This window comes from Danio rerio, chromosome 7, assembly GCF_052040795.2.
Source record: "Danio rerio strain M-AB ecotype USA chromosome 7, GRCz13ab, whole genome shotgun sequence".
Taxonomy (NCBI): domain Eukaryota; kingdom Metazoa; phylum Chordata; class Actinopteri; order Cypriniformes; family Danionidae; genus Danio; species Danio rerio.
The window spans coordinates 4,559,685-4,585,000 of record NC_141027.1 but is presented as its reverse complement, the minus strand read 5'-3'; the positions used below and the strand labels follow the sequence as shown (position 1 = coordinate 4,585,000).

The following is a 25,316-nucleotide window of genomic DNA, read 5'->3' as shown; positions in this document are numbered from 1 at the left end:
ACATTAGCTCCAGTCGTGTTTCTTAAAGCAAGTTACATTTCGTATCAAACTGTTTTAAATTACTAAACGCTGTTACAACCAAACACTGTGGAAATGTTTTAAGCTCTAAATTCGCTAATTATACAGTACACAAGCAGTAAAAAGCTTACCTTTCTGACCGGGATTCACGTGAAGTCTTTAAAAAAACCAAACTTTTTCTTCTTGTGATCTTCGTGCCATGGTGGTTGACAAACAGCTTTTTGGAGCATTACCGCCACCGTCTGGATTGGAGTGTGGATCATGAGTTTAGTCACGCATGTGTTTATTATGAAACCAACTTCTGCTTTAAAACAAAAACAGTCAGCACAGGAGCGTGCTATCTCAAAAATAAGCGAATTTTACATAGTTTTTCTCTAGATGACATGTATAATCTATTTATAAATAATATTGTTTTGTTTGCGTCTAAACATTGCGACCATCCACACTAAATATTCTTTTTTTTTTTTTTTTTGCTATCGTACCATGAATATTTTCTCAAATTATCATTAAACGTGGAGCTAACAGATTACTAGATAAAATAAGAACTTAATCGGTTGCCATCAGCCTTAATCGGTTGCCATATGGTTGACCGGAATCGGGCCAGTGCTTTACAGCCGCATCACAACCGCATGTGCGCGAGCGAGCTGCGGGCCGCACTCGGCCCGGATAACACTCGCCGATGCCGAGTCGGAGCCGGAGGCGCCAGAGGGCAGCCGAGCTCGGGCCGATTACTGCCTGCTATCTGGGGCTCTTTCTGACAGCAATACAGGTAAAATGTTAATGCTAATAATGGTGATTCACAAGTAATACACTGCGAAAGGGGAATATTGTTAATTATATGTAATATATTATTTTAGTTTTACTTTATAATTATGTTTATGTGACTGGTCCTCACTGTACTCTGTGTTGTATTGTGTTTAGGCGAAAGGAACCAGTCATATAGGAGTAAACGGCCTTTTATTATTTATAAAAACAAAAAAACAAACAAATGACAAGCTGAGTCTGTGGCCTTTCTTAGCAGCTCACCAACCTCTCAATAGTGATGGGTCGTTCATAAACGATTTGTTCATTTTGAACGAATCTTCAATATGACTCTGGAACTACAAGTCCTCTCAGTGAGTGATTCGTTCATCCCCGCGTGTACACATTTGTGCGATGGTATCGTTAATTTCAAGTCTTCATCACATTAGCAGAAGCCAATCATATGCATTTAGAGCCAGAAAAAGAATTGATCCGTTCACCTCTCGAGTCCTCTATCGGGTCTGAGTCACTCGTTCATCACGGGCCAATCATATGCGTTTAGAGCCAGAAAAAGAATTAAATCGTTCATCTCTCGAGTCCTCGGGTTTGAGTCATTCTGTCACGAGATGAACGAACGATTATAGCTCCTATCAGCTTAGACTGTGCATTGATTAAGATTATATGTGACTGTCAGTGTAACGTGAATGAACCCCTGACATTTGAAGACATGAAGAGGTGAGCTGAGCAAAGAGACAACAATACCTTCATAGACAGAAGAGCAGGTAAACATTGAACTATTATTTTCTCCTTCTTATATTCTATTTAAGACTTATTTGTCGTGTGATCAACCTTTTGGGCTAGTTGTAGATGTGTTTGGAAGCAATTCGTAACATTTAAATAATGTTTTGGCAAATTGAACCAAATGAACGAAATGACTAGAAAAAAAAATCATTCATCTTGATGAACGAGACTCAAATATCCAAGTCATTAAAATGATCCGAACTTTCCATCACTACTCCTCAATCGCGTTAGTCGCGAACTGACATAAATCAAGTTGAACATGAGTGTGATGAAAACGAGCCCACCAACTCGTCTTCAAGGGGGAAGAAATGTGAGTTCGTTAAAAAAAATGATGGCTTACTCGCAAAGCACTGTCGTGCAAGGTGATATTTATTTACAGTGCCAAAAAAGTCCATCCACAGTGAAGATATATACAAGTGCTAACAAAAAAAAATAGTAATAAAAAGTACCAAAGAAACAACAAACAGGAAAATAAAATCTGCAAAAATATACTCCAATTATATCTACAATACTAATAATAACGATAATATCAAGTATCCACAATATACTTGCTCGAGGCACCACAGTAGCACTCTTGCATCGACTTGATTAACAAGTGTTGTAAGAAAGTTGGGCTCTGGCTTATATAGCCCAAACTCCCGCCCGTTTGTGGGCTAAACCATTCAACAGGTAAGTATTAAAACGTACAAATACACAAACATTAAATAACTTGACATTCAAGCCACACTTCACATTAAACACATAAAGAAAAAATCCTTAATATATAATTAACAACAAAACATACATTTTCTTAATATAAATAAACACATACTACACACTTCATAAACACAAAACACCTATTTAACAAACATAATGGTTTCGTCAGCTTCAAATCGCAGTGCGCATGCGCACACAATCCCATTCATTCTTAAACCGGCACTTCCTATGTGCTCGGTTTGACCGATCGCGACCGGAAGCCTGACTACGCCCACACAGACAAACACCAAACAGAGAAGACAACACAACAGGTGAAGTGGAGGTGTATGAAATGCCTATGGATGACTTATGAATTGCGGGGAGTGGATTTATGGAAATATGACCATTTGCTATCGAGATCGCGTGTGCACCCGCTCCTCCGATAACGGCAACGGCAGGGAGGAACATTATGATGAATGAATGAGGTAAGTGGGTCTGTGAGTATGTCTGCGTGTCAGCGCGTCTGTGTGTGTGTGTGTTTGCAAGTATGTATGTGCGTGAGAATGTGTGTGTGTGAATGCCAGTGCTGCTTTCCCAGCGGTGACAGTTAATGTGACTTTATCACAATGAGAGTTTAACATACACCAAAAACAGAGAAACATTATACATTATTTCAAAAACAAAACAGAAGCATGAGTAAGCACATAACTGCATGAATAAAATAAACAAATGACAAGCTGAGTCTGTGGCCTTCCTTAGGAGCTCACCAACCTATCAGTGAAAGGGATAATTTTCACTACAAAGCTTGCACACTCATGCTTATATGAAGCATGCATTTTGGGTAAAGTTTGTAAGATACACAACCTCTTATACATGTTTAAATAACAGTGAAATGCAATTTAAAACGAAATTGCATGTATTATTGTGATTAACAACACTTATATGATATGTTTTAACCGGAGCTTCAGTACAGCTCACCTCTCCTCAATCACATTTGCTGTGAACTGAGCGAGAGCTGGTGCACTGTTGCCAACTATTTTCAATGAAAAGCCGCAAAGCTCTGCCTTAAAAGTTGCTAGATTACATCATACGTCAATTTGCATATTACTGACGTCATCACGTTCTACCGTTTCTGTTTGTTTAAAATGGTTAAAAGGGATATTTATTTGCACTACGCTTTATATAAGCATGTCAATTTAATTTTATTGCTGTCTGAATACAGTATATCATTAAAGATGTGTAGTGATATGCAGTAATCTCCCAGATGTAATAAATTCAGACAAGTTCCAAAACTGTCACTAAAATATCTGTAATTGTGAACAAGAAAATAATAAATGGTCAAATTATATTGTTAAAATAAAGGAGTAGCCGACTGGTTTGACTGTAAGAGGGAAATACCGTCACACTGCCAGTATAGCAGTCGATTCTGTTCCCTTCTGGAATTCCAGTTTCCCTCTACGAAGAGTGTCCACTAACAGCGTATGCGGACACACCTAAAGACAACTGGGTGTACGGAAAGCAAAGTGGATCTTAAAGTATGTATTTTTTCCGAAATTGGAAATGAAAAGGACTAGCATAACCGTAGGTCTACGTGCAATATTAAACTAGGGTGCCTAAACTCAAACATTAGAAAAAAAGTTAAGAATACAAACAAGAACCACGGAAAATACGTAATGGGAGTGTTAGATTAATTTTATTACGCTACTTTGGCATTTCAAGACATGAAAGCATTGCCAACACTTTTGTCCATTTTCGCTTTCCGTACATCCAGTTGTGTTTGGGTTGTGTCCGCATACTCTGTTAGCGGACACGCTTCATAGAGGGGGAACTGGAATTCTAGAAGGGAACAGAATCAACTGCTACATCGGTGCTAAATTATTTGTCGTCGGTACGCAGAGGGATGATCTGCTGTCAGGCTGCAGGTGGGAGAGACTGCTGTACGAGGACTGACTGAGCCGCCAATCAGTGGTCTGAGGTGGAGGAGGGGCCGACAGCATCACCCGCAGCTCGTTTAGATGAGTAGGGACAGTACAGTATAACCAAATGACAGTCTGAAAAATCTCCAGTAACACACAAAATAGTCGCTAGATTTGTTGCTAGTCGCTATTTTGAAAATTGGATGCTAGGGGTGTCTAAAAAGTCTAAATTAAATCTAGCAACAAAGTCGGTAAGTTGGCAACACTGAGTGGGAGGAACCGGAAAACGGCACCTAAAGGGGCCATGTACTATACATTAAGTACACTATATATTTATATAACACTATATATATATATAACACACACACACACACACATATATATATATATATATATATATATATATATATATATATATATATATATATATATATATATATATATATATATATATATAAAACACCTGTTACATTTACGTCTGTTATTTTTGTTTGTTTTTAATACATGAATACATTTGTATATGTGCACATTCTCATTATTCATTTGCTTATGTACACAGCAGGTTTGGACATTCTGGATGGAAATTATTTACATACATAGTGTATCTGACGTAAAACTGTGATGAACTGAGTTATTGTTTAACTAGATTCAGATATTGTTATTGGTCTGATTAAATTTCATTCAGTGTCATTCATTTAAAAAATACAAAAATGTTCAAAGAGTAAATTACAAAACTAGCTTTTAATAAAAGGCTGTCTGAAATGTGTTAAAATGTAAATAAACTTTTTGGCATTGTTGGAATATTTTTAATAATAAATGTAGAAAAGTTTGTGCATATCAATCAACTCACATTATATCATTTAACTCTGATGAAAAACACTAAAGAGATAAAGTTGCTGGTTTGACAGGTTTATTTAAGCTGGTGTTGGTGAAACATTTCAACACAACATGATTGTAAATATTTTAACAACAAATTTCACTGAGGTAAATAAAGTTTAGTGATTCACATTCAACCAGTCATTTCTAATATAAAGACATGATAGAAATAATAAAGACAAATCTATAGGTGAAAAACAATTACCCATCAACATAGGAAATTAGGAAAACGCATGTGTAAATTTATAAAACTGATGATTGTAAAAAAACTACTAATAATACGGACACGAGTTCACAGAAAAATCAAAATCACATGACTGTCAGATTAATTTATAGAACCAACATTTGGGTTTCTCTATATTTTACCCAATTTGAGTTGAAATAACTCAGCTTTAACAGTGCAGTTTCAGAAAGATTTCAAATCCCCACAAGCTGCTCTTCAGATATGCTCATCACTATAATAAAGCATTAATGACTGCTGATGTTGAAGATTAAATGTAAAATTATTACTTCAGTGATAAATGAACAGGCGAGGCAGTGGCGCAGTAGGTAGTGCTGTCGCCTCACAGCAACAATGTCGCTGGGTCGAACCTCGGCTCAGTTGGCGTTTCTGTGTGGAGTTTGCATGTTCTCCCTGCCTTCGCGTGGGTTTCGCGTGGGTTTCCTTCAGGTGCTCTGGTTTCCCCCACAGTCCAAAGACATGCGGTACAGGTGAATTGGGTAGGCTAAATTGTCCGTAGTGTATGAGTGTGTGTGTGTGTGTGAATGTGTGTGTGGATGTTTCACAGAGATGGGTTGCGGCTGGAAGGGCATCCGCTGCGTGAAAACTTGCTGGATAAGTTTGTGGTTCATTCTGCTGTGGCGACCCCGGATTAATAAAGGGACTAAGCCAACAAGAAAATGAATGAATAAATAAATGAACACATTCCTCATCTTTCTTCTTCACTCAGTAGTTTCTGCAGATGAAGTTGAGTTTGTGAGTTTCAGGACGGCTGATCCAGGTCTGATTTCCTCCTGACTGAACTGCTCCAGATCTCACTGTGGGCTCACAGTCCTCCTCTGATGTGCCGTTCCCTGGAGCCCAGTTCTGATAGCACACGGTCTGTCCACTCACCCAGAACCAGATGCCCAAAGCACAGGAGTGACGTAAACCCAACCACACCGCCTCAGTAGACGCCAGTTTAACCACGTTTATCACCTTATACTGCATCTCCACTGACTGAACCGAGACCAGATCCACATGATGCCGTCTGCAGTATCTCAGAGCTTCAGACCACGACAGATTCTGCTGGATCACAATCAGTTTATCTGGACACAAAACAAAGCAGAAACTAGAGAGAGACTGATCAACAACAACATGCAGAACAAACACTGTGGAGGAATTTGTCATGTTAGACATGTAGAGTCAACTTTAAGAGATCTGGAGCTGATGATGGATTGAGTGTGTTTGCAGGATCTGCTCACCTTCATGACATACAAAAGGAAGCTGATTGTAACCACTAGTGTAGTCACCCCATTGTCCCTGTTTGTTTAGTTGAATCGCTGCATTTTTTCCATCATTTTTAAAATTATCTGCCCAGTATCTGAATGAGGAGGTGCTGTTGTCTGACCACTGCCATGGGTCTCTGAACAGACCGATCCAGACTGGAGATCCAGATAAGCTTCTATTATTAATGAACTTCTCCAGCTGTTGATTCTCATTCTGGTTCCTCACACTGACCAGATCAATGTGATTCTGTCTGCAGTAACTCTGAGCATCTCTCCAGTTCTTCATCTCATCAACAAACACCAGTCCTCTGCTCACTTTAAGAAAACCAAATAAAAACTTTATATATTTATTTTATTCTTATTCTGCTGTATGCTTAGTATATAAACAGAAGCAGCACTTAAGTTAAAGAAAAGCCCGTGTTTTAAAAAGATGAATTGTTATGAGTTCATGTTGATCATGAATATTACCATGGTTACTAATTCAAGTTTTTAAACTATGGCTTGCAAAACAAAAACATATTGAACTTTAACTTCAATCTTCATCTTTTTTATGTTTACATTTCAGTTCAAAGTAGGTTTGTCAGACATGTCTGCTACAAAATTACAAATTAGATATGACTGGAAATATTTGTTTACTCTTGTCATATTTAATTTTTAAGCATATTTTGTTAAATTTATGTTTTGTACAGTAGAGGTTTGTACTCACTGTTATAGCAGATGAAGACACGAGTGTTGCTACATGCCTCATTTTGCCACTGTCCATTATTCATCACAGTACACTCATTAGTGCCGTCAGGTTCTCCAGATGTCCAGTTCAAAAAGAGCACAGGATCACCTGAAGACCAATGCCAATTATAAACACTCATCTTCTGAAGACCAATCCAGATTTTATGATCACCTCCATCATTCACACTCTTCATCAGCTGGATCATGTCGTTCATGTTGTCAACAGTGGCCAGATCTGTGTAATTCTCTTTGCAGTATCTCTGAGCTTCAGTCCAGGACTTGTTCTCATTTATAAAGTGATACTGACGCTGAACACATTCAGATATGGAGCAGAGAGCTGTGAAAGAGACACTTTGCTTTAATGCTTTTCAGAACAGAGTCAAACCTAATGAAACTATAAACCATAAATAAAACTACAAACACACTCACCAATGAGGAGAAGAGGGAAATATAGAGTCTGAGCCATTTCTGGGGAAGAAACACATCGACAAACATGTAAAGTATCAGAATAATTTTGGAGTAAATCATTTCAACAGATAAAGAAACAAATGCAGAGTACACAATAGTACACAATGAATAATTTCAAGCGTAATATGTATATGTGTGTTACCTCAGAGCTGGTGTATTTCTGTCTTCAGTCTGATGTTTCTGTCTGCAGTGTGATAATCCTATATCTGCTCACATCTGTCATTCAACACTTTGCATCATTTTTTTACGACTCTAAACAAAACATGTCTTCATTTTTCTTCCTCATTCTGGTGTATTTGCATATTTCATTAACTGTTGATCATTGGTTCTGTATGTTTTTGAAGTGAGTTTATTTGAATGTGGTTGAGAGTCGAGTCTACTGTAATATATCTCACAATGTGTGATTCTTCTATATCTGCTCTCATTCATCTTTCAGCACATCAAGTATTTTGTTTTTGACTGTAAAAGCCCCCGTTTCATATTTCAGTCCTCTATATTTGTTTATTTGTCAATTATTTTCTGTTATATTTGCACACTGGCACCTGTCAGTTAGTATCAGTAAACCTGAATATTGACCAGACAAGTAAACGCCTGAAATTTGCAGCTCCCCATTGATGAAAGTTGCATCCCCACTGTCAAACATGGTTGAGTCCTAACTTAAATCCAATCGACAATCTGAGGAGGAGCTAAAAATCAGGGTGATGGTAGAGACCCCTCTGTGGTGTTTGTTCACCAAAAATAAGAATTAATGAAAGAAAAGAAAAAGTGTATTATTTTGTTCATACTGCTGAATGTTACTGTTGTTGTAGTTCAGCTGAAATTGTATGTGTTCTGTACATATGCCTGTGATTGATTGTATACAGGGGGCGCTGCCGGGTAATATGTGAGTGCAGTCATCATCAGAGATAGAAGAGTGTGAGACAGTATCATGCTGCTGTAAAACCTCTAAAGAATAATAAAAGCCTGTTTGCTTGTTCAAAACGTTCTAGTGCCGTGTTTCAGTAAAGATCCAACGTATTTCCACTACCGGACACAACAGTTATGGCGACGAGGATGGGATTTTTACCGTACAGAAACTGAGTTAGGAATAACTCCATTGAGGCCTGTGAACTGAGCGAGCAATTCAGAGGGTAAATTAGTAGCCTCGTAATATGGCATATGGAAAGCCTGAGGATTTTCACTATGAAGAAAGTGAGGAACAATTCGACGCCTATTTGGAAAGGCTCGAACAGTATTTTGAAGCGAATGGATTAAAGGATACAGAGGAGAAGACCAAAGCGGTGTTTCTAACAATTGTGGGGAAGAGGACTCATAGTTTGTTGATGGACTTATGTACACCGGAAAAACCATCGCAAAAGACCTATAAAGAACTGATTGATTTGTTAAAAACGCACTATGTGCCTCGAACGAATTTCATTGCAGAGAGATGCAAGTTCCATGCAAGGAATCAGCTGGAAGGTGAATCGATAAGTGAGTATGTGGCAAATTTAAGAAAATTGTCAGCCACTTGCAAGTTTGGACAGTTTCTGGAGGAAGCTCTACGCGATAGATTCGTGTGTGGAGTAAGAAGCACCGAGTTAAGAGATCGCCTGTTAACTGCTGCTCATTCTAGAGAATTAACCCTTGCACTGGCTGTGGAGATGGGTTTGGCATATGAAGTGACTGTTAAGAGCTCACTGCAGTTTTCCCAGAGGACTTTCAAAACACACGTTGTAGAAAGAAAAGGCGGTGGCAGATTGAACGTGACAAATGCTAAACCATGCTACCGATGTAATGGCAGTGGACATAAATCCGAATGTTGCCGTTTCAAGGATGTTGAGTGCCGCGACTGTGGCAAGCGGGGGTACATCGCGCGCGTTTGCCGCGCACGTTTTAAAGAAAAGAACGACAGTAAGCCTGCCAAGTGGACCAAGCACCTCGATGCCTCTCTGTTGCCGAGTGAGGGTGCGCCTGATCCGGGGGTCGTGAGCAATAATGAAAGTTATGCAGAGACGTTGCAGCGCCAACATGAAACTGAATGCAACATCTGCTTGCCACAATCTGACCCCGGTATATACACGGAGCGTCCAGCTGGCGGAGTTTACAGTGACAGTGACATAAAAGGGACAGAATTGTTTGCTATTGATTCAAATGTAAATCAGGTAGACAAACCATACAATGTGTATGTTAGGATAAATGGTCTGAGGGTAAAAATGGAAATTGATACAGGAGCGGCGGTTTCTGTGATTTCAGAAAAACTGTACCAGCGCAGATTTCACAAGGTAAAGTTATCGCCTGCCACATGTGTGTTGAAAACGTACAGTAAAGAAACGTTGGAGATAAAAGGGAAGATATCCGTACAAGTAAAGTGTAAAGATGAAAGGCACTGCTTAGATTTGTTGGTGGTAAAAGGGGATGGGCCTTCTCTAATGGGAAGAGACTGGATTAGTCGCTTCAATCTAGATTGGTCACGAGTAAACAAACTCACCTTTGAGACGGTGCAGCAACTGTGTGACAGATATTCATCTGTTTTTCAGCCTGAATTAGGGATGCTGCAAGGCATAAGTGCAAAGCTTCATGTGGTAAAAGGTGCTGTGCCTAAGTTTTGTAAGCCACGCCCAGTACCGTATGCTTTAAGAGAGATGGTAGATAGGGAGTTGTCAAAACTAGAAGCTGATGGGGTGATTTCTCCTGTCAGTTATTGTGAGTGGGCTGCTCCTATAGTGTGTATTCCTAAAAAGGACAATACTGTAAGGATCTGTGGAGACTACAAGGTTACTATTAATCCTTGGTTGGAAGTTGAACAGTATCCGTTACCAAGAACTCAGGATTTGTTTACCAAATTGTCAGGGGGTCAGAGGTTTACCAAGTTGGATTTATCTCAGGCGTACCAACAAGTACCGCTTGAGGAAAATTCCAAACGATACCTGACCATTAACACACAAAAGGGGTTGTATACCTTTAACAGATTACCGTATGGGGTGTCAAGTGCACCTGCGATTTTTCAGAAAATCATGGATCAGGTATTGCAAGGTATGGAGGGTGTAATCTGTTACCTTGATGATATTTTGATCACTGGAAGTGACACACAACAGCATATGGATGCTTTAGAAGAAGTTCTAAAGAGACTGCAAGCCTACAATCTTAAAGTCAGAAAAGACAAATGTGCTTTTTTCCAGAGTAGTGTCTCATATTTAGGACATATCATTGATTCTGAGGGTATTCATCCAATGAAGGAAAAAACAGATGCTATTGAAAATGCCCCGGTACCCACTAATGTAACTGAATTGAGGTCTTTCCTAGCTTTGCTAAATTATTATGGCAAATTCATTCCCAACCTTTCTACCCTCATACAACCCATGACAGAACAGTTGCATAAGGGTGTAGAGTGGAAATGGTCAAAGGAATGTCAAATTGCATTTGAAAATGCAAAAAGACATTTAATGTCAAATCAAATTTTGACACATTACAATTCAAATCTACCGTTGCTGTTGGCTTGTGATGCATCTCCAGTAGGAGTAGGAGCCGTAATTGCACACCGCATGAAGGACGGTAGTGAAAGGCCAATCGCGTTTGCCTCCAGGATGTTGACGAAAGCTGAGAAAAATTATTCTCAAATTGAAAAAGAGGCTTTGGGCTTAGTGTTTGGCGTGATGAAGTTCCATGATTACTTGTTTGGGAGACCTTTTGTTCTGATCACAGACCATAAGCCTTTGTTGAAAATACTAGGTCCAAAGACTGGAGTGCCTACTCTGGCGGCTGCCAGAATGCAGAGATGGTCTTTGATTTTATCTGCATACCAGTATGAAATCCAGTACAAAAGGTCTGAACAGCATGGAAATGCTGATGCTTTATCTAGATTGCCCGTGAAAGGGGATGATTCTGTGCATTCCAGTGCTATTTACAGAATTTCTTATTTGGAGAAATTGCCTGTTACTGCGAAAGAAATTGCACACGAAACAGAAAATGATTATGTTTTAAAAAGAGTGAAAGAACATGTAATGAATGGATGGCCACAATAAATAAAGGATGATGCCCTAAAGCCATATTTTTCTAAAAGGATGGAACTGTCTATTGAAGATAATTGTTTGCTTTGGGGCTATCGTGTGGTAATTCCTGAGAAATTACAGGAAAGATTACTGAATGAGCTTCATGATAGTCACTGGGGCATGGTAAAAATGAAGTCATTGGCCAGAAGTTTTTTTTGGTGGCCTAATCTTGATGTCCACATCGAACATTTGGTGGGTCAGTGTGATGCATGTCAACAGCAGCGTAGTATGCCTTGTACTGTGCCTGTGCATACATGGAAATGGGCATCAGGTCCCTGGGAGAGAATTCATCTAGATTTTGCAGAAGATCATCAGCAGATGTTTCTTTTAGTGATGGATGCCTATGCTAGATGGCCTGAAATCATCCCTATGAAAACAACTACATCAGCTAAGACTATTGAGGTGTTAAGAAATTTATTTGCGTCCTATGGTCTTCCGCAGGAAGTTGTAACGGATAATGGACCGCAATTTACCTCCCAAGAATTTGAACAGTTTTTACAGTTGAATGGGGTTAAGCACATTAAATCGCCTGCGTATCATCCAGCATCAAATGGGTTAGCGGAGCGTTTAGTGCAGAATTTAAAAAAGGCACTTGCAAAGAATAGAGTTGCGCAGAACAGGACAATTCGTCATTGTGTTGCAAATTTTCTACTCAGTTATCGCAACACTCCCCATACTACTACTGGCAAAACACCTGCAGAACTTTTTCTTAAAAGATCAGTTCGTACACGGTGGTCTCTTCTCAAACCACAGTTTTCACCAAATCTGAAGAATGAGCATTCTTCAATGATGACCAAATCCCGTAAACTCAGAATTTTTACTGTAGGTCAGAAGGTTCTGGTAAAGAATTACAGGGGAGGGAAGAAATGGTGGACTGGTACCATTTCAAGAGTGCTGGGTCCAGTAACGTATTTGGTTGATGTAAATGGGAAATGTGTAAAGCGACATGTGAATCAGATGCTGGGTAATAGCGGAATGTGTGACAGTCAAATAAATCAAGATGGTGTGATGAAACAAGGAATGTGGGACCTTGATGAAGCAATAAATGTGGATGTTGAACAAGGTTTGGAAGTACCTGAGACAAAATCAGGGGAAGAGTTGGCAACTGGAAGTATGGCTGACTTGCCTAAAACTGAAACTGTAAATGTTAGAAACAGGTGTGCACCCAAGAGGTTGAATTTGTAAATAAATAAAGAAAATGTAAGAGAGCTTAGCTTAGCTTATATTTTTGTAGTTACTTGGTAAAAAAAAAAAAATTTGTGAAGATTAGAAGTTACAGGGGAGGAGCTGTGGTGTTTGTTCACCAAAAATAAGAATTAATGAAAGAAAAGAAAAAGTGTATTATTTTGTTCATACTGCTGAATGTTACTGTTGTTGTAGTTCAGCTGAAATTGTGTGTGTTCTGTACATATGCCTGTGATTGATTGTATACAGGGGGCGCTGCCGGGTAATATGTGAGTGCAGTCATCATCAGAGATAGAAGAGTGTGAGACAGTATCATGCTGCTGTAAAACCTCTAAAGAATAATAAAAGCCTGTTTGCTTGTTCAAAACGTTCTAGTGCTGTGTTTCAGTAAAGATCCAACGTATTTCCACTACCGGACACAACACCCTCCACCGTAAAGAGTTGGAGCTCATCTCTAAAGATGAATGAGCAGAAATACCAGTGGAGACATGCAAAAACACTGGTCAGCAATTATAGGAAGTGTTTGATTCAGGGGCGTAGATTTAGGGTGGACCAATATCCACAAACTACCAAAATGTCCCCACCAATAATTTAATTCACTTAAAAACATTGCGCTGTCAGTATAAACCTAGACATGCTGAAAGGGTTAAATTACGTTCTCTCCTCCAGTCGCACCGCCCCCAAACACATATGAACATTGTGATTGGCTGTGCCTTTCCCTGCTGTCATGTGAGTGGCTGCTTTCAGATCATAGTTTCAGATACAAACAGCGCCAAAACAACTGCGCGGGGGGAATTTCCCGATGTGTGTGTATGACAGACACGCACAAGTTAGGATGGAGGTAGCAAGAAGAGGTGGACATAAGGAGCTTTTTTCAACCAAAAGTGTGAGTCAAAAACTCAAGTTCGCTACTAAATGAGTGCATGATGATAATGCCGTTATGCTAGTGTTTTCACCGCTTTTACGTTCAGTCTAACGTTAAAGCAGACTGGTCTGTAAACAATATTCCCTGAAAACTAACTGCAAAATAAACACCTACATGTAAACGTATATGACCCTGCCAGTTCTCCTAATCTCTTAGAGTAACATCTCCAATTTTGGTTGAAACAATTTGTCAGAAAAACTACAGCCTGTGCTCCATCTTTTAATAATACTGTGAGACATGTTTAATTTGTACAAAAAAATGAACGAAAGTCTTTATTAAACTCTCTCTTTATCAGTTATCTCTTTATCAAACATTATTTTAACTTAACACTTTCAGGCCTGTAGCCAGTTTATTGAAAGGGGTTATTTGTTTTCTGAAAAACCTTTTTGCAGTTATTCACCTGATTTTCTGTTTAATTGAGGTATAAATAATACATTTTAGTGACATATTAAGAAATCATTTTTGCTGGATAATCTTGTTGGATAGTTATTACAACTACACTTTTTGATGTACCAAAACTATTTCCTACCATTTTGTCAAATTGCTTTATTTACACGTTTAAACTAAGTTTTATTACAGTTTTATATATAAAAAAATACTTTGAACTAGAAATTAGGACTTTAAATTCTTAGAATAAAGAAATGAAGTACAGTACAGATGGCAAAACCTCTAAATGCCATGTAAAATGAGCATTTTTCTCAGCCTTGCATAATTATGTTCAGTAATTTCACTTTAAAGGCAATGAAAAGAACATATTTGTCACTATAAAAGTAAAATCACTGAGTCCACACACAGGAGTTGAAGAAAAATGCTAATTTTAGAAGAAAATATTAAATGGCATTTAGAGGTTTTTGCATCTAAACTCTTCAAATATGTAAATACACTTATTTTTAAAATAAAACTTTTTATCATAATTTTCTTTGGGAAATCTGTTAAAACTTGATTTAAATTTAAAACTGAAGCCTATAGGCAAATAACCCACTGGCCGGCGCATTCAACCTTCCTCAGTGAAAATTTATCCATTTGAATAAAAAGATAAATTCAAACATAATAATAACAATCCAACTGTTGGTCTTTTAAACCACCTGACCCCCCTTGGCTACACGCATGACTATTTCATTTAACTTAATAAATTGTAAGAAGAGAGGATTACTCAATGATACATTTTAATTGCAGTTAAATAATAAATAGCAATATATAAAATAAAAAAAAAAAAAAAAAAAATATATATATATATATATATATATATATATATATATATATATATATATATATATATATATATATATATAAACAATATTCATTCTTGGTGGGGGTGACTCGTCCCCAGTCCCCACCAATGTCAGATGCAAACCTACGCCCTTGGTTTGATTGCTGTAATAGCCACTAAAGGCTTCTCTATTGATTATTGAGAAGGGTATGCATAATTTTAGACATGCCACTTTTTGTTCAAATGTAAGGTTAATAAATAGTTTTTTTTTTCCACAATGATGCACTTCCTGGTTAAATAAAAATAACTTTAAGGCATACTGTGCCATGGGTATGAATAATTGGTGGGCTTGGCGACTGAATTATAAAACAATGAAGGAATTTCTGACCTTTCATGCACATCAGCAAGATCATTTTTTGGAAACTCCCAAAACCAAAATATGAACCTTTTATAATCCATAATTGGGGTCCTTAATATCATGTAAAATGCAAATAAACTTTATGCGCAAAACTGGATTATCGCATAAAAGTTGTGCGAATGAAGCATCGTTTTCATCCAACGAGGTAAAGCGAACAAAATCGTCACTTCCTGATTAACTGGCGCCAAATATCAACAGTAAAAACTGCATTTGCTGCAGTAGAGAAGCTGCATCAATCTTTTCTAAATGAATGCACCTCAGAAGACAATCCTGACATGCAGTGAGCGCGCAGTGGCGTTAGAAGGTGTCAGACGCGGAGCACAGGCGCTCTTGATTCTGGAGGTCATTAACAATATAATAACATTAATACTGAAATGTTAAGGCATTTTATAATGACCAAAACAACATTTCAGATGTTTTATAATGTGCTCAGTCTGATGTTTTATCCATTCACACACATTTTAAGCATCACATGATCTCTTTTAACAAAATCACATGACCTTTTTTAATGTGCATGCTGGAGTTTGTGCAGTAAAAGTGTTTCCATCGCAGTTTATGCGCATCTTTTCTTATCGAATAAAAAGTTTATCCTACCCAGTTAGGTGCATAAGTTTTTTATGCCTATTTTCAAAATGTATGCGCATCATGGCGTTTCCATCAACTGTTTTTTTATCCGCATTTGCAAAATGCGCATAAAATAGGTGGATAGAAATATAGGTACTGACAAGTTCTGTAACAATGTTTCCTATAAAATGTGAGGAAATACAGACTGTATTAAATACAATATATTGATAGATCAACTACTTTTGTGTAAAAAGGTAAGTGACTCCAAATATTTAAATATCTATTCATTTATTTAACATTTAGTGGAGCTCTACACACTCTTCTCTGTTGCTGTCTATTAAACCTTTTCCTGACAGCTGAGTATCTCTTCTGCATTCTTACAGGGCTGCTGTAATCAACACCAATAGATTTGTCTGGAAATTTCTGTTAAGTCTGAAGGTAAATTCCAGAAAGCAAAAAGTAAACTTACCCTCTGCTAAACTCTGAACTAGGTTCATTAAAACTAAACCTGCTTATGTAACAGTGGTAATAGAGATTCATTGTGATGAATGACATGAAATTAAGAGTATGCATGATTGATGCTTTGGTGCTTCCTAGTGGATAAGAAAATGCAGGCGTTTTTCTTTAAGATGTCCTTGCGCAGCTACCGTAGTTCAGCAGATGATGGCTGATGCTGCTACAGGTAAGCATACTCTGAACACAGGAGTGGAAATATAGTTATTAAAGTGTTTAACATGATTATTTTTGGATATAAAAGAGTGATTAAGTTGTCAACAAATGTATAATGGATTTAAACAGCGAATAGATTTAAACATAATAGATTTAAACAGCGACTATGTATTAAGAAATGCAACATTATTGAGCTTCGTGTTTCTCATAGTAAAAACCGCATGTTGATTTCATGGCATTGTATTAATGACGCAAGACCACACTTAAAGTGACAGTGTTGTTTATTTTACATCTTTTGTTTGTTCAGTTTTGCAGTATATTGGCGTTAAAAGTGATGTTATGTAATTTGATTTGTTTCTCAGGTATGTGAAAATATATTCTTTATAAGTTTATTTGTTTTGTAAAAATGTTAGTAGTAGTTCAGCAGATGATGGCTGATGCTGGTACTGTTTTGCCTGCAGTATATTGCCGTTACATGTGATGTTATGTAATTTGATTTGTTTCTCAGAATAAAAGAAATGCTGAGAATCACTTTTGGAGGGTTTCATTACTTTAAGTTGGTGACGATAGCAGCACAACACAACGCAAAGGTCAACAATCGTTACACTTACACAAGGTGTATCAGTGCCAATAGCACTCTTGAGAGTAAGTTCAGTAACTCAGAGTTTGTGAACCGTGAATACAATCAACATTCTCAGCAAAACATCTAAACCAAGAGTCAACATGAAAACAGATGCCAACCATCAGCATGCCACACCTTTACTTTTTTATTCTCCTGTTCAATGGTAAGTTACATTCTTAAAGCTTTTCGCCCCCTAATGGTAGTTGTAACATTAAATATTTGTATACATTTTTTTTTATAATAATTTTTTCTGTGTTTTCACCTTTAATGGACAGGTTAGTGGAGATTACAGACAGGAAAGTGTGGGAAGCAGAGAGAGGGGAAGGATTGTAAGACTGTATTTTACTCAAACAAACATCTCTTGCAATAAAAGCATACAAACTCTGGAATCTGGAGGAGCGGACGCAAGTACACCCTTACTGGTGTTGAGGTTTTATTATAATCATTCAGGTGTGACTGGTAATCAGGGGTCCGTTCTTCGTACCTCGCTTAAATGATCTGAGATGATTTGGCAGATCCGGGATCTTTTAATCTTGATAACTGATCTTTCGCTAATTTGGTTCTTCAAACAAGTTCGTGAATCAGATTAGAATGTCTGGATGAACTGATCTGAGATCACTGCGTGTGTTATGAAGGACAGATCTATCCATCCTCGAAATCATGATCAGCAGTGCAACGATTGGCTGACGGCACAGCAGCGTAATGACATCATCTGATTACTATTCAATTATCCATGTGAGCAAAATTACAGCAAATTAGCAGTAAACGATTTGTTAAATATGACACGCAAGAACCTTCCACATTTGTTGTGAGCTGCAGGCTTTACACTTTCATGTGTCAAGAGTATTCATCATGTATTTCAATGGATATCAATGTATTTAGTTCTACATTTAGAAAATATTTTCTTTATTATAGTAGCTGGTTTTTTAATCGATGTATGGAATAACTGGATATTTACAAAAGCATTTTGATATTGGTAAAGGCGTCTGCAACTTTTGTAAAGCATCAAATCACTGGCATATTAACTATCAAAACATATTTATGACTGCTGAAATGTATTATTGCTTTTTTTTTAAAAAGTAACATATTGTGCATTTCTATTATCATACACAAATTGTTCTAGAGCAGGGGTCTCAAACTCAATTTACCTGGGGGCCGCAGGAGGCAAAGTCTGGGTGAGGCTGGGCCGCATAAGGGATTTCACACAAAAAAGTCCTCAAATGTTATTATTAACAGTTTTAATTATTTCTTCTGAACATGAAGTGTCCTGAACATTAATAGAACATTGAGTGAAGATTATGAACAGTTCTTCTGAACATGGCATCTTTTGCCTACCTCTTGCTGCCAGAGACTTGACAGCGCTTCTTCTCACAAATCTGAACCACATTTGGCTTTAGAGCGGAAGCAGTTGAGACCCTCAGTATGGCTTGGGGGAACTCACTCAAAACTTCCATTCCCTCACCCACTGCAGAGTGGATGCGCGTGTACTGATGAGCGGTGTTATCGCGCGCGTACTGATGAGCGGTGTTATCGCGCGCGTACTGATCAGCGGTGTTTTCGCGCGCGTACTCAAGAGCTGTGTTGTCGCGCGCCTACTGAAGGGCGGGACCGAGGGTGTGCCGCGTCACGGGGGCACTTTTGATCATTTTGGAAGGGCACTTTCTATCCAAGACTAAAAAGGGCATGTGCACTGCACAGGTTGAGCCCTATGTGTGCACGTGCCTGCCCTCACCTAAAAAAAAAGGCGTATATATGTATAAATAAAACACCCCCACCCCACTCACATCAATCTGTACCAGTCTGTATCTACCTATAATATATATAAGATGCAGGCTGTAGCTAGGTAGGTGGCAGGTTGCAGATAGGTAGCTAAGTGGCAGGCAGGGGCGGGAACAGCTTACCTTGGTTCTGGCCGGCGCGAGTTCCCTCCTCACAGCGTCTAACAAAGTGGCGGGGTGCGTGGTGACGTCACCGGCATCCCCGCCCCTTTGTTTACACAGGGGGCGGGGAATGCCAGTGACAGCTGTGTACGGATAGAATCAGCGGAGCGCTCTCTCACCCCGCTCCGCTGATTCTGTCAGTGTACAGCGGTCGGCGCCGCCACAAAATATTGCATTGAGGGCCGCAAATGGCCCGCGGGCCGCGAGTTTGAGACCCCTGTTCTAGAGCGATCTAAAAAGTTCATATCAATGAATTCTCTTTGCACCACCAGGTGGCAGTCTTTGTGCTTTAATTTCGAAGGTGCAGATTGCATAAATTTTATTAATATATATATATAACTATGTATTTGATTAATAACTACTACTTTATATATATAGTTACAATTTTTTTACTATTTTCCCAAGTGTATATAACTACTGTTAAAAAAATATCAGAATTCGGAATATGCTTTCTCTATTATCTTTGCTTGAACTGAGCCGATCTAATCCTGTTTATATGATTTGAACCTGCTCCCGATCAGATTTGACCTAGCAGAACTGTTGCTATGACAACAACTCTCAGATCAGCTTTGAAGAAGATCATGTCAAATCGCCAATATCCAAATCCAGCTAACTGAGTAATCCACGTACGAAAAACGGACCCCTGGGGAACTGTCTTTAAACTTTATTTCACCCCAAAACATAGGGTAACCCTTTGAAGTTGGGTTGAAGTTTGATAAACTGGTGAATGTTTTTTTTTCTCCTAAGGATGACTATTCATGGTAAAAATTTGTGATAAACTTTTCTCCCCAAACAAATGTTAAACCCTTTGAAGTTAATTAACTCTGAAAAGAGAGTCAGATATTTGGGTGCCAAATATTCATGACTGTTTCACAGATGATAATGGGTATTTAAAGAGTTTTAGCAAAACACTTGGGGATGTTTCTATAGCCAGACTTCCCACACAGCCTCTGTGTGTCTCTTCTATTGCCAGGTATGCTGACTTTATGACATTATTTTTAACCTTGTATTTGTGCATGTGTTTATATGTTTTGCTGATCAGTTGTGTTTTGTATTCAATTTTGATTCATTCTAAGTGTTGTTATACCTGCCTGGCAAAATAAATGTTAACCTTTTTGATTATTTCTGGAGTTTTCCGAATTCATTGGATCCAGTAGATCGCGCGGAGTCTGTGCTAACTTTAGGTTTGGCATAGGTTTTTTGATTGATAGGTGCATTTGATTATACAAAGCCATTCTGGGTACAACAACATGTAGATCTTTTAATCAATTAATCACTGAACGTACGAAGATGCATTGGGCTTGGCTAAAGGAATTTTGCAACCAGCCTATTTGAATATTAGTTAATCCTGCACCCTTCTGACTAATTTCGTAGTGTCCACATACTGTCCCGGAGAAGACATGCAAACCCGGGGTGTGAAACTCTTGAGCAGCGTTTGCTCCCTAATGAACGTACAATTTAGATTATTAGACCCCAGAAAATATCAAAACTCTAAATTAAATCACAACTAATAACATGATCAGCTAAAGACATAAAAGTTGAATTTATAAAAGTGAAATTGGAGTCAGATTAAAATACGCATGAAGTCAGGTATGAAATTGGTCAACAAATTTTAATGAAGTAAAATAACTTATACCAGAAGCGCCCGAAAAGGCATACACGCAGAGTTCCTGTGACCACAACACTGGACTCAGTCATAGGACTGGTGGGTGGAATCTTACAGGATCGGCAAAGGACCTCGAGCCAGTAATCAAACTCAGGTCACGGTGAACACCTCAGTGCCGTGTGTCAGCAATCTAATCACTAGGATATTTGCACCAACTTCGATCTTAATTTTTTTATAACAAAAATTATATTTTTATAAGGTGATTTATATTTCTATTATAAAAAATATACATAATCTATAGGTTTTATTCAAAGCATCCGGCTACGAAAAAAAAAAAATAATAATGGAGATCCAGCAGGTAAGAGAAGTAATAAATACCAGTACAAAAAAACATTATAATGGCGTTTTATAGTGAACACACTATACATTAAGTACACTATATATTTATAAATAATATATAAAACACACATGTATAAATTTGAGTTCCCTCCATTTTTGAGGGTCTTTGCTAAAACATGTCCTTAAACTTATCTGTGTAACCGCTGGGGGTGATACAGACAACTGAAGTAGGATCCACGTGCAGGTTTATTGGAATATTCAGGCAAGCAGTGGTCAATACGGGTGCAAAAAGAAGTACAATGGCAGTCCAGAATCGTAGTCAATATAACAAGCGAGAAGTCAAAAGGCAGGCAGCAGACAGGGATAACTAAATAAACAAGGCGAGGAAAACACACAGGAAAACAGGGCTAAGAAAACACGTTGTAATGTCACTGTGGCAAATAACAAGACTCTGGAATGTGAATGAGTGAGTGTGCTGCTTAAATAGTGTGTGTAATCAATCGTTGACAATCCTCAGGTGCGAGTGTAATCAGTCTAAATGAGGAAGCATGTGTGAGTGTGAACGGAGTGCATGTATGAAAATGTAGTCCAGAAATGGCGGATTTGTAGTCCATGGTTACTGTGAATGAGATCCATCGATCTTATAAAGTACGATCGCTGGTAATCGTGACAATCTGAGTATGTCCCATAACCTGCTGTCTGGATTACCTGCTCAAGGTGTGTTTAATAAATGTGTAAACTCTGCAGGACACTGGTTGTCCTGTATGAGCAGGTATTAAAAACAGCACATTTACTTTTACATTAATAAGCCAATACAAATTCAGCTTTATGGAATATCTTGTAGCATTGGGGGTTATTTTAGAAAGCTGCTCTTTCTGACAGCAATACAGGTAAAATGTTAATACTAATAATGTTGATTTACAAGTAATACACTGCAAAAAGGGACTATTGTTCATTTGCTAAGATTTGTCTGGTTATTGTTTATTATTTGTAATTTATTATTTTTATTTTATATTACTGATGTGTAATCCTGTTATTTGTGTTTGTTTGTTTATAATACATGAATACATTTGTATACAGTATGTGCACATTGTCATTATTCATTTGCTTATGTACACAGCAGGCTTTGACATTCTGGATGGACAATATTTACATACATAGTGTATCTGACGTAAAACTGATGAACAGTGAGTTATTGTTTAACTAGAGTCAGATATTGCTATTGTTCTGTTTAATTTTATTCAGTGTCATTCATTTGACACAAAAGCAAAAATGTTCAGAAGAGTAAAATACAAAACTAGCTTTTTATCCCTCTCAAGGCAGGCGTTGCAGATTTGCAACAGTTAAACATGAACTACCTTATTACTCCATATACATATTTTGACTTTTTTTACTCAGAAGTACCACTGCAGGACTTGGAGGTCTCCCCACTTGCTCACTAGATGACACACAAAAAAAAAGTTTCTTGGAGAACCACATGACAAAGTGACCTACTCAATGATTTGAGATATTGGATTTGGATCAAATATTGTTTTTGTTGTTGTTTTGCCACAGAAAAGCAATTTATTGCATTGTTTAAAAAGTTGTATATAAAAAGTTATTGTTCTTATCATATTCAGTTGTCAGTGTCTAATTACCACACTGAGCCAATGTTGCAAATCTGCAACATCCCAGAACGCCGTGCATGTGAAGGTCTCTCTAAAAAAAAATTTTAAAAAGTCAGGATTACACCATATGATAATTTTCCCCAAATATCAGATTTTTCCTTGTTTCTAAAAATTCATTTGAGCCTGAGAGGGTTATAAAAGGCCGTCTGAAATGTGTTAAAATGTAAATTTACTGTTTGTTATTGTTGGAATATTTTCAATAATAAATATAGAAATGTTTAGTTGTGCATCTCAATCAACTCGCTTTTATTGCATCTGCATAAAGACAGATTATCCTCAGTATTTAATATATTACATTATATCATTTAACTGATGAGAAAACACTAAAGAAGTAAAATTACTGGTTTTGCATGTTTATTTCAGCTGGTGTTGGAGAAACATTTCAACACAAAATGATTGTAAATATTTTAATAACAAACTTTATTTTTTAAAGAATAAACAATATTTAATATCACTGAGGTAAATAATGCTCAACGATTCACATTCAACCAGTCATTTTAATATAAAGACACTCTATAGGTCAAAAATAATTACCCATCATGCCCATAACCATCATACAGTGATCAACAAAACACAAGAAATTAAGAAAACTCAAGTGTAAATTTATAAAACTGATGATTGTAAAAAAAAAAAAAAAAAAAATTAATTGTACAGACACGAGTTCACAGAAGCTTCACTCACAAGTGACAAAACACTAAAATGTAAAATCATTCTGCATAACGTATGAAATATCAAAGCTTGGTTCAATGAAATCACATGTCAATTAAATTAATTTATAGAACCAACATTTGAGTTTCTCTATATTTTACCCAATTTGAGTTGACATAACCCAGCTTTAACAGTGCAGTTTCAGAAAGATTTCAAATCCCCACACAGCTGCTCTTCAGATATGCTCATCACACATAATGCATTAATGCCTGCTGATGTTGAAGATTTCATGTAAAATTATTACTTCAGTGATAAATGAACACATTCCTCATCTTACTTCTTCACTCTCAGTAGTTTCTGCAGATGAAGTTGAGTCGGTCAGTTTCAGGACGGCTGATCCAGGTCTGATCTCCTCCAGACTGAACTGCTCCAGATCTCACTGTGGGCTCACAGTCCTCCTCTGATGTGCCGTTCCCTGGAGCCCAGTTCTGATAGCACACGGTCTGTCCACTCACCCAGAACCAGATGCCCAAAGCGCAGGAGTGACGTAAACCCACTGCACAGCGTTTATCAACTGGAGGTTTAGGTTCACCAGGTTTCCAGTATCTGAATGAGGAGTTGCTCTGATCTGACCACTGCCATGAGTCTCTGAATAGACCGATCCAGACTGCAGATCCAGATGAGTTTCTGTCATTAATGAACTTCTCCAGCTGTTGATTCTCATTTTGGTTCCTCACACTGACCAGATCAATGTGATTCTGTCTGCAGTATCTCTGAGCATCTCTCCAGTTCATCTCCTGATCAACAAACACCAGTCCTGTGCTCACTTTATGAAATAAATTTATTTTATCAGTTTATTCTTATTAAAATATTAAGAACAACTGTTTATCAATATTACTGTGGTTAATATTTTATGTCTTTAAATGTTATGCTATGGGACTATTATTACATTTAGTTAATAGTAGGTTTGTCTGAATTATCTGCCACAAAATTACAGCAGATTTGACTTGAAAAATACATTTGAATTTTGCATTACAATTATATAAAATATGTAATATATTAATTATATTATATTAATATTTAAAAACGGTCTTTTGTTAAATGAAAGCTTGATGTAAATATTTGTACTCACTGTTGTAGCAGATGAAAATCCAAGTGGCACTACATGCCCAAACAAACCACTTTCCGTTACTCATAACAGCACAATTATCACTGCCGGCAGGTTGTCCAGATGCCCAGTTCAGAAAGAGCGCAGGATCACCTGAAGACCAATGCCATTTACTGTCATTTGTACCCTGAAGACCAATCCAGACACCATCATTCACATTCACACTCTTGTTCAGCTGGATCATGTCGTTCATGTTGTCAACAGTGGCCAGATCTGTGTATTTCTCTCTGCAGTATCTCTGCGCTTCAGTCCAGGTCTTCTTCTCATTTATAAAGTGATACTGACGCTGAACACATTCAGATATGGAGCAGAAAGCTGTGAAAGAGACACTTTGCTTTAATGCTTTTCAGAACAGAGTCAAACCTAATGAAACTATAAACCATAAATAAAACTACAAACACACTCACCAATGAGGAGAAGAGGGAAATATAGAGTCTGAGCCATTTCTGAGGAAGAAACACATTGATAAACGTAAAAAAAAAAATACATAAGAACGAAATCAGAAGACCTAAAAGAGAAACAAATGTGATAATAATGAAGATTATGAATGGTAACATGAAGATGTGTGTGTTCTTACCTCAGAGCTGGTGTGTTTCTGTCCTCAGTCTGATGTTTCTC

At 37.7% G+C, this 25,316-nt stretch overlaps 2 protein-coding genes and 1 long non-coding RNA gene across 5 annotated transcripts in view; all 3 read right to left on the bottom strand.

Moving 5' to 3' along the window:
• Positions 1–205, bottom strand: part of LOC147842949 (uncharacterized) — a 4,255-nt gene extending 4,050 nt beyond the window's left edge. Inside the window, exon 1 of the long non-coding RNA XR_015495245.2 lies at positions 150–205. This is a non-coding gene — a long non-coding RNA (uncharacterized LOC147842949). The remainder of the gene's footprint in view (positions 1–149) is intronic.
• The window catches only part of si:ch211-272h9.3, a 151,163-nt gene extending 125,847 nt beyond the window's left edge, over positions 1–25,316 (bottom strand). Inside the window, 2 exon segments of the mRNA NM_001128587.1 lie at positions 25,106–25,144; positions 25,276–25,316. Coding sequence (NP_001122059.1) covers positions 25,106–25,142 — 37 coding nt within the window. The 5' untranslated portion in view covers positions 25,143–25,144; positions 25,276–25,316.
• Positions 5,047–8,060, bottom strand: si:dkey-28d5.10. 3 transcript variants are annotated; one of them, XM_087260449.1, is made up of 5 exons: positions 7,852–7,996; positions 7,671–7,709; positions 7,222–7,578; positions 6,492–6,830; positions 5,047–6,335 (listed from the first exon to the last, which is right to left on the bottom strand). In XM_087260449.1, the coding sequence occupies exons 2-5, from the start codon at positions 7,705–7,707 to the stop codon at positions 5,974–5,976; spliced, it is 1,095 nt and encodes a 364-aa protein (XP_087116575.1). In that variant the 5' UTR covers positions 7,708–7,709; positions 7,852–7,996; the 3' UTR covers positions 5,047–5,973. The 3 variants fall into 3 exon arrangements, with proteins under 3 accessions (XP_087116575.1, XP_087116576.1, XP_087116577.1); XM_087260450.1 differs by having other exon boundaries at positions 7,671–8,060; XM_087260451.1 differs by having other exon boundaries at positions 5,842–6,358; positions 6,515–6,830; positions 7,671–8,060.